The 17,040-nt window shown below is 45.9% G+C and overlaps 1 protein-coding gene across 4 annotated transcripts; it reads right to left on the bottom strand.

Moving 5' to 3' along the window:
• Positions 1–5,959: 5,959 nt before the first annotated feature.
• LOC119328809 (AP-1 complex subunit gamma-2-like) lies at positions 5,960–15,134 on the bottom strand. 4 transcript variants are annotated; one of them, XM_037601796.1, is made up of 19 exons: positions 14,943–15,134; positions 14,549–14,851; positions 14,295–14,436; positions 13,746–13,919; positions 13,167–13,346; positions 12,638–12,792; positions 11,989–12,079; positions 11,715–11,878; positions 10,981–11,035; positions 10,771–10,893; positions 10,582–10,677; positions 9,987–10,114; positions 8,853–8,957; positions 8,465–8,754; positions 8,030–8,140; positions 7,887–7,949; positions 7,616–7,788; positions 7,017–7,121; positions 5,960–6,378 (listed from the first exon to the last, which is right to left on the bottom strand). In XM_037601796.1, exons 1-19 carry the CDS (start codon positions 14,984–14,986, stop codon positions 6,283–6,285), a joined length of 2,598 nt encoding a protein of 865 aa, XP_037457693.1. In that variant the 5' UTR covers positions 14,987–15,134; the 3' UTR covers positions 5,960–6,282. The 4 variants fall into 4 exon arrangements, with proteins under 4 accessions (XP_037457693.1, XP_037457691.1, XP_037457692.1 ...); XM_037601794.1 differs by having other exon boundaries at positions 7,872–7,949; positions 14,943–15,133; XM_037601795.1 differs by having other exon boundaries at positions 7,872–7,946; positions 14,943–15,133.
• Between the last annotated feature and the right edge of the window lie 1,906 nt (positions 15,135–17,040).

The following is a 17,040-nucleotide window of genomic DNA, read 5'->3' as shown; positions in this document are numbered from 1 at the left end:
CACATCAGACGATAGGAGAGGGATCGAAGGGAAGAACAAACTCAAAGGCCATGTCTTGCCGATAAGCAGGCCCGGGTTCGTTCCCTCGAGTGGCCTGTTGATGCAACACAAAATCAAAAATATGGCCCCGTGACCACAGCCTCAGTTCGCCGGCGCTTTGCCCGAAGCGGACAGCAAAGAACACGGTGCCAATCTTGCTCAGGCAGCAATGTTTGTTGAGCCCTTGCATAAATCTAAAGCACCTGACACGAAATCTCACAACATGACGAGAAAGCCTAACCTCACCGTTTCAAGGAGACGACAGGAATCATTCCGGCCAAAGCTCCGTCGACTACATCTAGACAGACGAATTCAAAGAAAAGCGCTGCCATCCGTCCGAGCACCGCACTTGCGATGACTAAAAAAAACCCTAAACTAAACTATTAACCAAAGCGGAGGCACCAGGAGTCTGCCGGATCGGCAGGCAAAGAGAACACGAATCCACGAGCTTGCCGGTGAAGCCTGAAGAGAAGAATCTGCCTTAACCGTTTAGGGTCAGGGAAGAAAAAACAAGATGATCTTCGTGGCATAGCACCTGCGTTTTGTATCAAAGATGACAAATTTATTAGATAGCCCAAAAGATAAGGAAATCGGATATGCATGAAAACGAAAACCAACATTCCAAAGAAACCGATGAAAACCATTAGAAAAAGATGTTTTGAAGTTTCGGAAAAACCTGGAAAAAAAATACGGGACATTAAGAGGATGATGTTTTATTGCCGCACAAAATTTCAAGTTGAAACAAATTATAATATGTGAGCTACGAAAAAGACCAAATCGGCGTTGAATAGCGCCGAACAATATGTGACTATTCAGGACAGAATTTGTCTTTTTCATAGCTTACATCTCGTAATATGTTTCAATTTAAAATTTTGTGTGGCAAAAAAAAATCACCCTTTTAACATCCCGTATTTTTTTTTGGATTTTTTTGAAACTTCAAAATATGGTTTCTAGAAAGTTCTTATTGAATTGGTTTTCGTATGACATTCTCCCATGAAGTGTGATGTTCTCCCATGAATGTCCACGTAGAGGATCTTTCTACCATACCGTGTCTCTACTCTGCTTCACCTTTGAGCACACGAAGCAGCCACGACCACCTTTGCCGCCCCGGCGGTTCTACTGGTCAGCTTGCTTGCTCGGCCGCATAAAAACACGTGTTTTGTCACACACGACAACATCCTCCGCTTGAGCCTTCCCGCACGGCTCACCCAAATAGCCTGGACTCATCCCCCGAGCGCCTTGCGAGCCACCGCCGGGAGAGGACCAAGAAGCCACCCACTCCGAGAAGCCCGCTCAGCTCAAAAGCGCCGCCCGCCCGGGGAGCTCCCCCGCACGCAATGAGCGGCGCACTGCCCGCACCACACCGGCCAACGACGACCAGCAGGTGGAGATGCTGCTAGCCGCGACGGCCTGCTGCTTCCTCGCCGACGAGGCCAAGAAGAGCCAGGACGGCGGCGGCGGGGGCGGGGGAGGGGGCGGGGGAGGAGGAGGGCTGGGGATTAGCCCGGTGGTCCTGGTCGTGGTGCTGGTGCTGGCGGCGCTCGTGTTCGTCTCCGGCCTGCTGCACCTGCTGGTCCGGTTCCTGCGGTGGCGCGCCCGCGCGCGCACCGGGGCGACGGAGGATGGGGGCAGCGAGGTGGACGGAGGAGGCGGAGGCCGGGGGGCTGGGGAGGAGTCGGCGCTGCAGCGGCAGCTGCAGCAGCTGTTCCACCTGCACGACTCCGGGCTGGACCAGGCCGTCATCGACGCGCTGCCGGTGTTCCTCTACGGGGAGGTGGTGGTCGGCGCGGGCGCCAAGGAGCCGTTCGACTGCGCGGTGTGCCTGTGCGAGTTCGCCGGCGACGACCGGCTGCGGCTGCTGCCGCTGTGCGGCCACGCGTTCCACATCGACTGCATCGACACCTGGCTGCTCTCCAACTCCACCTGCCCGCTCTGCCGCCGCGTGCTCGCGGCCGACGACGGCGGCGGCGACGCGGCCCTCCTGCTCGACGAGGGGTGGGGGCGGGAGGGGGAGGGCGCGGTGTTCCCCGTCCGCCTCGGCAAGTTCAAGAGCACGGCCAGGGCGGCCGGCCACGTCCAGCACGACGGCGGCGGCATTGTGGCGGCGGAGGAGGGCGACGCGGGCAGCAGCAGCAGCAGCCTGGACGCCAGGCGGTGCTACTCCATGGGCTCCTACCAGTACGTGCTCGCCGAGGCCAGCCTGCAGGTGTCCGTCCACCGGCGGCACGGCGACGGCGGCGCCGCGGAGAGGATGAGGGGCCCGAGAGGGGTCGTCGCGAACCCGGCCGGCCTTGGCGGCGGGGGCGGCGGCGAGGGGAAGAGGATCGGGGCCGGCAGCAAGGGCGACAGCTTCTCGGTGTCCAAGATCTGGCAGTGGCCGCGCAACGGCAAGGGGAAGCTCCCCGTGCTCGCGTCCGACGGCTCGCCGGCGGTGGACGGCGCGCTGCAGTGGCCGAGGAGGAGCGTCGGGGAGTCGTGACACCATGAATGAAAAGAAGAAGAAAAAAATGCTGTTTTTTTTGTTTTCTTGGTACGGTGCACCGCGTTCGTACTTGGTTGCGACTTGCAAACTCTCTAGAGCTAATTTCTAGTACTAGAAGTACGAGTGTTTTTGACTGCTCTTGAATCTGCTGATGATCACCATTAGTACGTATGTGCTTGCAAAACTACTGTGCTGCCGGTTTTAGAAATTCAGGGTGGCCTTCTAGGTTCATGATGAACTCTACTCATTTCTTCTCTTCTTTCTTTTTTGATTTTTTGAGGGAAACAATTTCTTCTGGTTAGAACTGCAAGTAAATCTCCCTCTAGAATTGCCATTGGAAGTACCTGTACCGAAATCACCAGGCCGTATTAGGTAGTGCTCACGCCCTTTTCGAAATGCAAGGTGCGCTTGATTTTGCGGAAATGTAAGGCACGCTTGATTTTACACGGTTTTATTTGTAGATGGAACATGTATAAACGGTGTTGTCGTATTTCTATCGCATTTTATTTTTAGAACTAATTTTATATACATAAAAGAGTGAAAATCGTAACCTACAGTCATGTAATGAAGACCAGAAAAAGTTCATGGTGCCTTGCAGAAAAGGAGGGAATGCTGCTAGTACCATGCTTGCTAGCCATAATAAAGCGACAACGATAACTGGCGACGTTAGCTGGGAGGGGATGGCAAGCGAACGTTAATTTTATTTTTTGCCAATTTTTGCTGCAAAATTTCCCTTCTTTCTAAAATTTGCCATGCATTTCTGAAGGAACTGCCAACCTCGCACAACTAATAAACTTGTCTCATCTACTAAAATGTCCAGATTTGCTGTCCTAAAAATAGGTATGCTCGCGCGCGTAGTTGCACTAGTATAAAAACTGCTGACTACCCCATCAAATACTCCCACAAGAGCGACTTTCAAAGTGCCGGTTACCTACTTCCAAATTTTCAGTACCCCATCAAATACTCCCAACTCTCAGGCAGTACGATTTTGTTTAGTGGGAGTACGTTCGACTTAGGCAAGCAAAGCGCGTGCACACGGGCGTTGCTTCACCTGGAAGCTCTTCCTTTTTCTTGCAAGACTCCTTTTTTTCGAAACTTTTTCTTGCAAGACTCTGATGAGAACGGAAGCGATGAGCCTGCACGCATGGCACAAGTGCACAGCCTTCACTCTAAATCACCCTCAATCCTCAATCTCGCGGGTGAGTGGTAATGCGACGCTACTGGATGTTATATGTTCTTGTTTTCCAAGTAAATAAGACCAAATTATATCTCATGGATGAGTTCCAGGTACTCCCGTAGTTAATGGCTGCGTCGACAGGTATGGTATGGTGGGCGCATCGCATCGGCCAAAACCGCGCGCCGATTCTGCCGCCGAGGACACGCTCGTAAAGCTGGCAGCTGCAGCTGCAAGAGACCGTAAATTAACTACAGTTTGCGGCTCGGCCCATCGCTTGGACTGCAGCGCTTATCGCGTAGTGGTAGCCTCATGTGACGACGCGCGGGGCCTCGTTTGGTCGTGCGTCCGTATCCGCCGTTAAATGAATCATAATAATACTGAGATTCAGTGAGGTGGCGGGATACATCCATCGGCGTCAATGCCATCTTTCCTTTTCCTTTTAGCTGGTTTTGGTAGGCGATGCTGCGACGGCCGGAAAGCTGGGTTTTGCCCTAGAGATGCAATGCAACTTACTGTGCTGTCCAAGATGGATGGAGCCGATTTTTTTTTACTCCTACTTTGTAATAATTTCCCAACAGGCGGCATCTTCCCAACCCGGGCACGCTGGCCGAAATCAGCGTGCGTGTCCGGATGTGTGCAAAGAGTTAATGGAGAACAGCGAGGTGAGGCCATATCCACCGCGCGACCCAAAACCGTCCGGGTCTGTCCGTTTGGGTTTAAACGGACAAATGAACGCGCAACCCCATCCGTAAAAAGACGCCCGTTTCTCGTCCGCTTTGCCCCATCTCGAGCCCAAATTTGGTTCGACTTTGCGGTCGAGCGGACAGCGAACGGACGCTTTCTCGTCTGCCCCGTCCGCTTTTGTCCGGGCCTAGATCCACTTGTCAACCTCCATCGGTCTCTCTCTCTCCTTTTTCTCTCTCTTTCTTTCTCTTTCTGGAGCATGCCCGCGTCGGCCTCTCCTCGCTCGCGCACCTCGCAGGACCAGCAGCAGCTGCAGTCCCCGCCGGCGCTCGTCTTCGCAGAACGTGGGCGGTGGGCGGGCGAGCAGGCGCGCGCGTGGGCGGGGAGCGTGAGGCGCGGCAGCGAGCGGGCGCGCAGGCTACAGCGCGCGCAGCACGGCGAGCAGGCGGGCGCATGGGACGGGGCGGGGCGCGCGGCGCACGGTGAGGCAGAGCGCGAGCTCACGGCGGGCTAGGCATGGCGCGGCTGTGCACAGGCAGGCGCAGCTGAGCTTGCGGCGGGCGGACCGGGGCGGGGCGAGCGGCAGGCGAAGTGGCGCGCGGCCGTGCACGGGGCAGGCGCGGGCAGGGCACTGGCACGCTGCGGGGGGCACGAGCTTGCGGCGGGGCTGCGGCTGCTTGCTGCTGGCGAGGCGGCGCAGGCTCTGGGCGCGGCAGGCGCGAGGACATGGTGGGCGTAGTGGAGGCGGACAAATTGGGGTCGCCTGCAGCATTGGGCGCCTGCAACTTTAGCCGGACACGCATGTCTATTTTGACACTCATTGCTATCCCAAACAGACAAAATCCGGACAAAGCGAACGTCTGGATAGGGTCTTGCGCTGGAGTTGGCCTGACAAACGCACCGCTGCACAGCACCATTGCATACGGATACGGGCAGACAGGCAAAGATGGAAATGCGAGGTGACGAGCGAGGGTGAAGGGCTCCTGCCTCTCCTGAACGCCCGGTAGGAGTACTGGCGGAAGCAGCTGGTATCCCGGAGTGGCGCTGAACGGAACTGAATGCTGATGCGATCAATCGATCGCATTGAAGCGTGCAACCGGCCTGACACTGACGTTGATGGAGGGATCATGCATTCATACATGGCCCGGACGCGGCACCAACTTTCACAGCCCGATCACATCACATTTATGGAGCGCACCCAGCCACCCACACACTTTTTTCATATGGGTCGTATGTGCAAAGCTAGATCAGTTGCCGTTCCAGATGCTCACATGGCCAAGGATTTTCGTAAAAATAATCATGATGATGATGAAAAAGTCTGTAATAAAGGTGTAAGATGCACCTGAATAGCTATGCACCGTACCAACCTGGCTTCCACCGAACAAAACCGGTTGGGTTTCGAATTTCAAATGGGGTTGGCAAATGCTGTGCAAATGTAAAATCCTCCCTGACAGATGGTTGGGTGAAGGGCCATGTATCATGTATGCAAGATATTCTGAACCCACGAGTTCGGTTAGACGAAAACAGGTAATTACATTGAAGAACAAACATCATGGTGTAAATACAAGACACTGGTCTGCTGCCGACTGTGAATGAGCGGGAGGCCGGAAATTTTGGTTATCCTCCGACTGTGAATGATATACAGCTTTGTATGAATACATTTTGCCAAAACTGGAGGTGTGTTGTCATTAATCGCTGCAAGCTACTATACAGTATAGGTAAAGGGTAAATAGCAAAAACCAGCTACTAGTGTACATAACTTACTAGTGATCGGAAAAAAGCAGCACAAGGGGAAGAAATGATGATGGGAGGGCTAGAAAAGGAAAACTCGCCTTTGCCAGCAGAGCAGCACACTCAAAACGAAAGAGCTACTATCACAACATTATAGACACAGGTGGCACTACAACCCGGCGGGGAAATTGCTGATTTGCCCTTGCTCCAGCCTCTCCTCGCCGTTCACTTTGTACGAAATCCGGATCCGCATCGCAAGTGGTTTCTGTGAGGCAGGCAATTCAAAACCACGCACTATATAAATCGCAAGAAAACAAAAGATAACCACAAACTCGCAAGTTCACAACATAATTCAAGTCTGCAGAAAGAATCATTAGGCTGACTATAGGACGCCCTAGTAATGGATCGAGTAGGATTAGCAAGTTCCAATAAAACTGATGGATCATCCAGAGATGCAAGAATATTCTAACTGACAACTACCCACATGTGGTGTGCAAATCAGCAAATGACCCATGTGGCCATTTATGAATTCAGGGACACAGCATGCTGCACCTAGCATTATCTCCATATATTTTGTTTTCCTTTTTGAACAAATCTATGTTTCACTGTTGATAGACGCATGATGGAATGAACATTAATCAGTAGGTGTAAAAAATCTTCTTTAAGAACTGAAGTATAACCAAATGACAGATCAGTGGCTGTACGGGATACACCATATAAGTGGGAAACATGTTAGAAGCAGTTATCTTTGGCACACGGATGAGATCTATAATACTTTCAGGACCATGCAAAAAATGAGTTAAAATTACTTAGGCTCTTTCAAGCTTATAAAGAAACTACCAGTAGTCAAAGAAAACCAGAAAATAAGTCATATTCCCCTCTGACAGGCATACTGTCAAATACCTGCCCATGTTGATTATTAGTGACACTGAGGCTTTGCGTAATTGAACCATTTCCACTGGCCGGAAGGGTGCTGCTGCTTGCTGGGTCCAAGCGCAACTGGATGAACTGAAATACAGATTTGCACAGGCGGATGGACTGTCAATCTCTAGCATGTGATCAATAACCAGTAATGCAGACTACACCGCTGTTCACAAATACCAATAGAATTAAAAGCGTCCTATCACCCACTTGTCATTTGCAAACAAATTTCAGCACACATTTTAATTAGTGATCTTAAAGGAACACGAAAAAAAAAAACTGAACTGCATATCAACCAGGATGCCGATGCCTGAGAATTTGAGAGTAGATACAGAAGTAATTTGTTTTATGACAGAGCTTTATCTGAGAAGAAAAGATAAATTAATGACCAATTACTATATGGCGTTTGACCAAACAAAAAAGTTAGTAATTATAGATTTACCACAGAAACCAAACTAGACAAATCATATAGTTAATTCTTAAGTGCAAGTGTGCGTCAACATATTTTTTTTAATGAGAAGATCCGCTGCTGGGAAGGATTAGTAGCAGAGGGACAACATTTCAAACTTCATAGGTACTACCTTTGGTACAGCTGCCTGAAACATGAAATTGGTCAATGTAACAGATGTCAAATTTGTAAAGCTGGCATGCATTGTAGTCTCTTGAGGCTTTCCAGGCTGCTTTTTAAAATTGAAGGTCATCTTCAAAGTTGCACTCTGGAAAGCTGTGATTGAAGGGTAAGCTGCATTCACATCTGGTGATCAAACACAAGTAGAGTAATGGTTAATTTCCTAATGACTAGGAACGCTGCTAGATAATCAAGTGACAGGGGCGGACCAGGAAGTGGTGTACTTGGGGACAAACCATCAAGAAGATCGATAACTTGAGGTGTTCCAGGAGCATGTTTAGTCACTGCTGCACGGTGCTACATAAATTAAGTATGGATGACAGACAGGGCAGAAATATGCAAAATATTATCAATACAGTTACTTTACCTTGGCCAGGAGAGCTTATGTTTGATGTTGCCAGCGGACCATTTTGTACAGGATATGAACCAATAGATAGAAGATCCATCAGAATATCTGTACTTGCAGACGGCGCTCCACCTGACATAAACCAGGAATGACATCATAAGGAAGACTCAAACCAGCAATGTACACTACAAACAGTACACATATACAGCTAAGAATCAACACGAGGGCCTGTTTAGGACAGCTCAACATATCTCAGAACTGGCACAATACCGAGCATTCCAAAACAAGACATTGTTCAAGCAATAATCCCTCGTCAAATATGCATTACTGACAAATCAGTACCAAATTTCAGAAACCAGAATCACTAAACAGGTGATAGAACATCACTTGCTTCATTTGTGCTAAAAGAGAGACGTCAGAAGTAAATTTATGTGAAATAAAAAGAATAGTCAAAACCTGCGGTAGATGTATCAATCAAGCCGATGCCCAAAAGATCCTGTAGGAAATCATTAGGTGCGGTACTAGGGGCAGAAGTAGTCACGGGAGCATCATCCGAACTTAGATCAAGTAAGTCAGCCAACGGAGCTGGTGGTGGTTTCACTGCACCATTTGGAACCTTAAGTGAGCCTCCAGAAGCAGCGGATGGAGCAGACTTAGTTAATGAAACAGTTGCTCGTGAAGAAGCGGCTCTCTTCAACAAATAACTAGCTTCATCTAATACAGGCATTCGCTCAAGCAAAGATGATCTGCACGCCAACCAACATTCACAAGATTACTATTTTTCATGAAGAGCTATGATACTAGTGCATATTCTGAGCAATAATGACTAGTAGCTGTCACCTACTTTATAGACTGATGCCTTTGTATAATGGAATTAAATTCGATTGATCTTTGCTGCAGCTCAAGCACAGTATTCCCTTTATTCTGCACAACAATTGCTTGTATCCTCCTGCAATAATAACAGGAAGGTGACAAAATCACTTTAGTAATAGATAACATAAACCACATACTCCAAGTCCAAGGCATACACAAAAAAGATAGCATAAACAGAAATTTGGAAAAAAAAAGGCTAGCAAATGAGGCTTCCAGCAAACTGAAGCTCCAGCATTAACATTGTCAGCGTGCCTACCATCGTAGAACCGAATGAACAGAATGATACACTTAGTTTTGTCACGTCGCCAGGAAACTACATTGTAAGTGTCGTAGTTAATTAGTCACGTCACCAACACTTATTTTATTTAGTATAGGCTCATGAAAAAGAAACCAATTCATGAGAAATTGATGCACCATGATAACAAGACAACAAAGATAAAAAATGTAAGCTTGCGACATTTTCAACTTATATTTGTCATAAATCGCATCGTCTTCATAGTAAACATGTATAATCGGTAAGCACAGATAGCTCATGCGCATGTGTAAGTGGAACATAGAGATGAGAATTGGTAAGTAGATGACCCAATTAACTCCGCCTATGTCTTCTAGGCATAGCCGGTCCCAAGCCCGGGTAAAGGAGGAGGGTTGTGATAGGCTTGGCGAGCCAACATAAAAACTAGCCAGTCCCATGGGTATGAAACCTAGTACTAGGATGGGTGACCTCCTGGGAAGTCCTCGTGAAAGGGTTTCATATCTAAGGGTTGTGATAGGCTTGGCGAGCCAACGTAAAAACTAGCCAGTCCTTTGGGTATGAAACCCATTTGGGCGAGAGTAGTACTAGGATGGGTGACCTCCTGGGAAGTCCTCGTGAAAGGGTTTTATATCTAGCCTGCCCCAACTTGTTTGGGACAAAAGGCTTAGTAAATGAATGTAAATGAAATGACCCAATTATCATAGCCGGCGGTATTGTCTACAAAGTAGAACCATGAAACAAGGCAACTTAATTCATGGAGCTTCGCCAGTTTTTGCTAAAAGCCAAGTCGCATTTGAATAATGCAGTAGGTTATCCAACAACAATGCAAGGTCAAGTTGAGTAATAGCTTACTTTGAAGTTTGCGGAAATCGTGAGGAAAGCTTCAAAAGAGCAACGAGACACATAGCCCGTGTTGTAACATCCACAGAGTAGCGCTTAAGAGCTAGCTCTAGAGCATCCACAGCTTCAGATTCTGTTACCTGAACAAGTTCAGGCATTGGCCAAACCATTTGACAATAGTAGAACTGAAGCGCACTACTATTAAATGAAATACAGAGAAATGACAGCATCCACTGGGAAAACATTGAACTAATGAACTGAACTAACACTCTAAAAAAAAGTCATCATTCAGCACTGAAACATTTATGCAGACGTGTGGCGAAATGAATGATTAAGTAACTTTTCTGGTGACAACCGCTACAGCTAATATAGGTGATCATGAAGATGATGTGAGGAACAGACAAGTAAATCCATGAGCTACTCCTTATCAGCCTTAAATATGGACTAAATCAGCAGTTCAAGCACAGTGGATGCACATTGTGTGTGTAGAAAGTAAACAAGAATATGTAGTACTACAAAAGGAAGTTCTCATCACATGGTGAGTAGTGGTGTTTCAACAGAAAAGGCATCAGCCAATTACTATGGCTGGTAAAAAAAATCAACTCACCGTGATTGGTTCCTCCACATCCAGCATACTAATATTGTTGACCAGCATCTCACCATATTCACCAATGCACCAAACAGCTACCCTGACTAAGCTTTCCTACACAGTTCAAAGTAGAAGAGATACATGCGCTTCAGATAGGGTGAAAATTGATCCCATGGTTTACCAAGAATACAAATTATGCCTCCATACCTGTGTACCAGATGCTTGCAATGCTTTGTATAATGATCTGACCGAGTATCCTTGAAGTTCAGGCGCATTGCTTATCAGAACTATAAGAGCATGCCATACATCATCCTTCACAAAGTTTCCAGTCTGTGGATAGACAAGGGTATATTCTAAATTTGCATATCCATGACCCATGGAGAGAAAAATGGCTGAAAAATGTATTTATGCACGTACCAGCGTTAAAACCTTGAACATCTGGTCTAAGTACCATAGCTTATCTTGAGAAAACCTGTTAGAATTACAAAACTGTTATTATTTTGTAATCAACATGTTATAAGAAAGTTGTAAATCAAACAGGATAGGTATGGATCTAAAAGCAAGTTGATAATTAACATGTGATGCAATTAAGCAATAGTAAGGGGGTAAGGGAATGAATCACAGCTTCATGTGATTGTCAAAATTGAATAAAAGGCATGAAAAAGACCCAAGGATAGATTTCTGAACTATTTTTATTTTATGTTATAGCCTGTAAAAGATAGCATGAAATGACAGAAAATTTGTTAGAAGATGCTATCTTATAGTATATCCAACATGACACCTAGAGTTAGGTTCACATCATGATATTCTCCCCAGTGCTTAAAGCCTTCTGCTATATTCCAACAGGCAAAAGAACGAGCAGTTGAAAAGACAAGGACTAAAAATACCAAATGAAATAAAGAAACTGCCCCCTCTTGTTAACCTGATTTGTATACCCTTAGTTTAACTTCCATTGTCACCCTATGGGGAGGAGAACAAATTACAGTACAACAAGAAAATTCCATCATTTATTTCATTAGGTGAACAAAAATTTAATTGTTCCAAGACATATGTAACAACAGTGATGTACAACCAATCTTTGGAGCAACTAGGGTAGCAAATCAGATGTTCTTCCAAAAGCCAGTAGAGATGATGAATGTGCCAAGACTTACTTTTCAACTATTGAGCATATTTTTGCCGTGAGGTCTTCCTTGAAGTCATCATCACTTACTTCTAGGTAATCAACAAGCTCCTTAGTCAAAGGCTTTACATTCGTGTCATTGACGAGTAGGTAAACAAGTTCAAGGGCCCTTTTGCGAATAGAGACATCTGCATCCTGAGAGTGCATACGTGATTGCAAATTTTTAAGGGGAAGAAAAAGGAATCCCCAGAAGAAAAACAATAAGCCTAAAGCATATTACACCATAGAACTGTATGATTGATTACCTTGACACACTCCAATATTGTTACCCTGTGCCTCTGCACTGCTAGTGTGTCCACTGCCATGGCCTTCATTAGCATATTCAGAGCAACGTATCTGAAAACACAGTGTCCATAGTAAGTAAAGTATCTATTATCTATTAAGCTTTTAAAGCAGCAGAAAAAGATCCCCCAACATTCGTCCACATGGGCCAAAAAATATGGTCCACAGATTGTAGTGGGTCCAGATTATAATGGCGGAGAATTAAGAGATAAGGGAGATCTTTAAGATGGAATCATCTTGGGCCTCCAGAATTGACATTAACTCTAAGTTTTTGACCTATGGGAAAACAAACAGCTGAACTAATACCAGATATGATTATACAGATCAAATCTAGCCCTGCAAATGAGTACCGCATGGGTCACTCTCCTAATTACATTTACGGGAGATTGTAGAATATTTTAAAACAACTTGATGGTGCAAGTGCTCTATTCATTTCTGAAATTCGAGAACAATTGTATTCATATAACCAGCAAGTAATAGTGGTTGGAACTATGCTCGTCTGCTACAGAGACAAGTCAGAACTCCAGACCCAAAAATAGCCCAAAAAACCACAAATAATTAACCTCTTTGTTACGATGGGTATCAGTTATCCAAGAGCGAGAGGAAATTTACCTTATATTGTTATCACGGTTGGACAAGAATCTACCCAAAATATTAATTGCCAGCACACGCAGACCACTAGTAGCTTCAATGCCCATTATGGTCTCAACACATTCATATAAAATAGCGTTTCCAGCATTTTTGTTTGACTCAGTTTTCGTTGCAACCTGGAAATCCAGTACATGTGTTAACTATGAACTACCAGTATAAGATACACAGGGGGCAAGTGTAACGGATAACCAAGAAACAAGCTATTAAAAATAATAACACAGCAAAGGCAAAAAAATAGTCATGCTACCAGGTTTCATAGTCCATGTATAACAGTACTCTTAGCAAGACCTAAGTGGAAGAATGCCTAAAAGAAGTTATAAATTGCTAGTAGTAGTTTCATTACAGGGGAGAGATCATTTTGCTGTACAGCATGTGACTAATGTTCATATGTAGCTTGTAACAACAAATATCTAGTTCACTAATTTGATGGGAGCTTATGGACTCTGAATTGAAATTTTGTTTCGTGTAAAACCAAGGATGAACAAATTACCTGGGCAAGAATATCATTCACATGCTCGCTGCAGTCTGCATCCCCTTGACCCAATGTCCGCATGAGTCTAAGAACTCGGATGTGCAAGAATGGATCTGTGATGCCAGCAATGTCATATTCAGGAGCATATGAACTGTTGGACACGTCTCTCAGTATCCGGACCAACCCTTCGACGGAGTGCTGAAACAGCAAGATTTTGTCAGAATGCTAAATAATTATTGTCAAAAATATATATAAATATTTGCAATAGTCTTGCATGTACTACTCTGTACCAAAATATAAGACGTTTTGTAGGCTAAACTAGCCTACAAAAACGTCTTATTTTTTGATACAGAGGGAGTACAATCTAACAAGAATTTTATGAATATAGTTATAGACAAGAACACAGAAATGTTTTTGCTTCTTTTGGTGAACACAACATTGGAAACGAACATTTACCAAATAATGATGAAAATATTATAGCAATGATGTAAAATGACATTGTTGCATCAATGCATCACCGAATGAACGATCTGAAGGAGCAGGGACTGGGACCGATGCTAATGGTTTCCGCTATGGTCCATAAAATAGTGCTGTTACCTTTCTCAAGTACTCCAATGCTTCTCTGCTTGCTTTACAGAGTTCTGTACAGAGCTGGACAACAGATATCAGAACCCCGTGATGTTTTTCCTTGAGTAAGGATGCAGCAGAACCCATGAAGTTCTCTGCCAAATCTGGAACTTTTCTTACAATCCGTATAGAGCACAAGGCAGCCTGCAAACAGGAGTGGTATATAATCAATAATAGTCGTCCCAAAAATATTCTAAGACTACCCAAAACGAGCAACACCTACGCAGAATGAAAACAACAAGACAAGAAATGCGCAGAATGTAAGCTTCGAAAAAATGATGGTATTGATTAGAACACCCCAGAAGTAACGAGTTGGTGTTTGAGTGCAAAATTACTGATGCTAAACTACCTATAGCATACAGGTACACTATCATGTAGGCCTTCTCAGTTCTTATGCAAGGGATGGAAGGAGCATTGCAGGTTTGAAGCATACAAATAATAACTAGTATCAGACTACTGCCATGGTGCTCAAAACAGTCTTTAGAAGGGACTGAAGTATCATGATAAAAAGATGGGCACCTTCTTCTTCGTGTTTGGGTCCCTAGTTTGCAACAGCCTCTCCACCTCGGGCGCCAGGTCGCGCGCCATTTCGGCGGAACAAATGTTCCCCAGGGCACAGAGCGCAAGGCCCACGATGAACTGGTTGGAGTGGTTAAGATCTCTGCCCACGTTAAGTACTAGCAATTACTCAAAGATCAGCATGGCATTGTATAACAATATCGACGAACAAGCGGCGGCAAATGTAAGCAAGCATAGGCGGGCGAGTCGGATACTGCTTGAGGGAGTTGGTGACGAGCATGAGGACCTCCTGCCGCTCGTCGAGCAGCAGCGTGAGGCCGAGGTAGCCGATGCGCTTCTCGGGGAAGCCCGAGGCGGCGATGAGCTTGAGGCACTCCATCTGGCCGAAATGCGTGGGGTAGCCGAGCATGTGGATGAACATGAGCTTGGCCATGTTGCGGTGGCGGTAGTCCTGGTCGTTGTCGCTGATGGCCGCCCTGATGGCCGCGCACTCGCGCCGCACCACCGCGCGCTCCTCGGCGGCCGTCTTGGAGGCGCGTATCGCGCGTATCATGTCCCTGCAGAGACGCCACGGGGCGATGTTACACGACGCGACGGATCTAAGGGGGGCGCTGGGCGGGCGGACGGGCGCGATCCGAGGAGGCTCACCGGAGACGCGTGCCGGAGGAGAAGGGGTTGAGGGAGAGGTCCATGGCGACGTCCTCGACGATCCTCTCGACGGAGTCCGGAGGGGAGTCTCGCCGTCGGGGGGCGGGGCGGGGCGGAGGAGGAAGACCACGGCGACGGCCGGGTGGATCTGGACGTGGGCGGTGGACCGGTGGTGCGAATTGCGAAGAGGCCCCTGGCTTTGTTATTTTAGTCCATCTGGGGAATAGTTGGGCATTTGGGATCAAATCTCGCCGTGCTGATCTCACTGGCCACTAAATTCCTAGTGTTAGTGCTCAGCATCACGGTTGATTTTTTTATTCAATCGGTGACAAATTACCCACTTGCTTGGTTTTTGCGGTCACATGGTGGACAATTATTTCTTGAGACATAGTAATAGTATATAAATCTAAATGCAGCATAAAAATAACAGTTAGGGATGAAAACGAAGCGGAAACGGACGGAAATGAGTGCTACCACATTTATTTTCATATATTATTGCAGAAGCGGCAACAAATACAGAAACCGCGGAATGAATAGGAAAAAGATACTATCGGAAACAGACACGGAGCGAATACAAAGCGGACACGGAATCAAAAGTGGGCATTGACCGGAACTTAACAACCCATCATAGAGAAATACACACAAAAACAAACAAATTTAATGAATTATTAACGTGGCTATAAAATAATATCATTATGTTAGCAGCTTAACATGGTATTGTAGTAGTATTGGACAACTGCATATAAGGTCAAGCTCGGTACACGTGTGTTAGTAGAAGTTCTGTCTCAAATGATCCATTCTACTAACTGTGTCATTGTGTGTTAATTTGATGGTTGGGCTAGAAAGCAGCCATAGGTCTATAGTAAAAACGCAAATTTCATATTCACGGAAACGGGAAGTTCAATTTCCACGTCTGTTCCACCGGAAAACACCGTTCCGTTTTTGTTTTCGTTTTCACGTAAAAAAATTCATTTCCACTTTCATTTTGCAAATTTCCGTTTTCATATTCGTATTTCCCCTTCGTTTTCATTTTTCCTCCGAAAAAGCAAAAAGTTTCCACTTCATTTTTAGAAACACCTAAGATCCAAGAAAATACAAAGTAACTCCTATGACTAATAATTACAATGAAATCTTTTGAAATCATCTTCTTCGTGGTAGCAATCTCTGCTCGAAGAAATACTCCAAAAACTTTGATAAAGAAGCTGCAATTGGGTTGGAGCAACGATGTTGTCACTCTTTCACCCGCACGAACATTACCAATAATGATTTTTGAAAGCGCTTGAGTCGCCCATCCAAAAAGATGGGAAGTCTTAACCGATGAACGTACTTGGGACGGGGATGATCCCCTAGAAGTGCAGACCAACAAATCAATATATCGTCATCATGGTGTCGATGCAAGATTTCACCTCGACAAAGAATCAGACCAACAAAAAAAGCTTGACACAGCAACATAAACTCATCAGATCCAAATAATCGGATCTGCGAGGACAGAAAACTCTCAAACCTCATGGCAACGCCAAAAGGATAATAGGAAAATTATTCTCACAAAACTATAATGTTCACTGGACGTTGACGAAAAACATAAAGATCTTAAAGATCCGAGGTCCCGCCACCTCTCAGTGCCAAGATGGCAGCCGGAGGCGAGGGGACCTAAATCTCTCATATGGCGGCGAAGACGGCGGCACGTGAAAACCCTAGCAGATGTTGATATCAAGGATCTTTGATACTGAAATATGTTATATATGGAACACATGTATATTTTGCTTTGTGTAGACATACGAGGGCTTTATAACCATTAAACTAACAAGTTGCGTCTATTGTGTGGTTACCTAAAATATGTTTTGCGTGGTTTGTGTACATAATAACTCATCTATCGGGAAATAAAAGATGCACTTGAAAACAAAACATCCAATTCACTTTGTAGACTCGTGAAACCCTCGACATCTCTGTAGAAATACCATGTCCATGCTACTGAGATTATCCACATGTTAAGGTCACCTCCTCCAAGTCCTCTTGTAATAAAAAAATCTCACACACATAACATGGATTTATTTTGTAATTCCTGGGAGTTATGATTCACTAGTCAATCGTCGAATTC

This window comes from Triticum dicoccoides, chromosome 7A (genome assembly GCF_002162155.2).
Source record: "Triticum dicoccoides isolate Atlit2015 ecotype Zavitan chromosome 7A, WEW_v2.0, whole genome shotgun sequence".
Classification (NCBI taxonomy): Eukaryota; Viridiplantae; Streptophyta; class Magnoliopsida; order Poales; family Poaceae; genus Triticum; species Triticum dicoccoides.
The sequence above is the reverse complement of the archived record's forward strand: the minus strand, read 5'-3'. Positions and strand labels throughout refer to the sequence as shown.

What these genes read in the sequence shown, in the direction of transcription:
- LOC119328809 (XM_037601794.1), bottom strand. Translation starts at nt 14,986, where the DNA reads ATGGACCTCTCCCTCAACCCCTTCTCCTCCGGCACGCGTCTCCG. An exon ending in ATGTGGAGGAACCAATCACG is followed by an intron (nt 10,115 to 10,581) that starts GTGAGTTGATTT and finishes GAACTTGTTCAG; the next exon opens with GTAACAGAATCTGAAGCTGT. An exon ending in CATAAGCTCTCCTGGCCAAG is followed by an intron (nt 7,950 to 8,029) that starts GTAAAGTAACTG and finishes AGCACCGTGCAG; the next exon opens with CAGTGACTAAACATGCTCCT.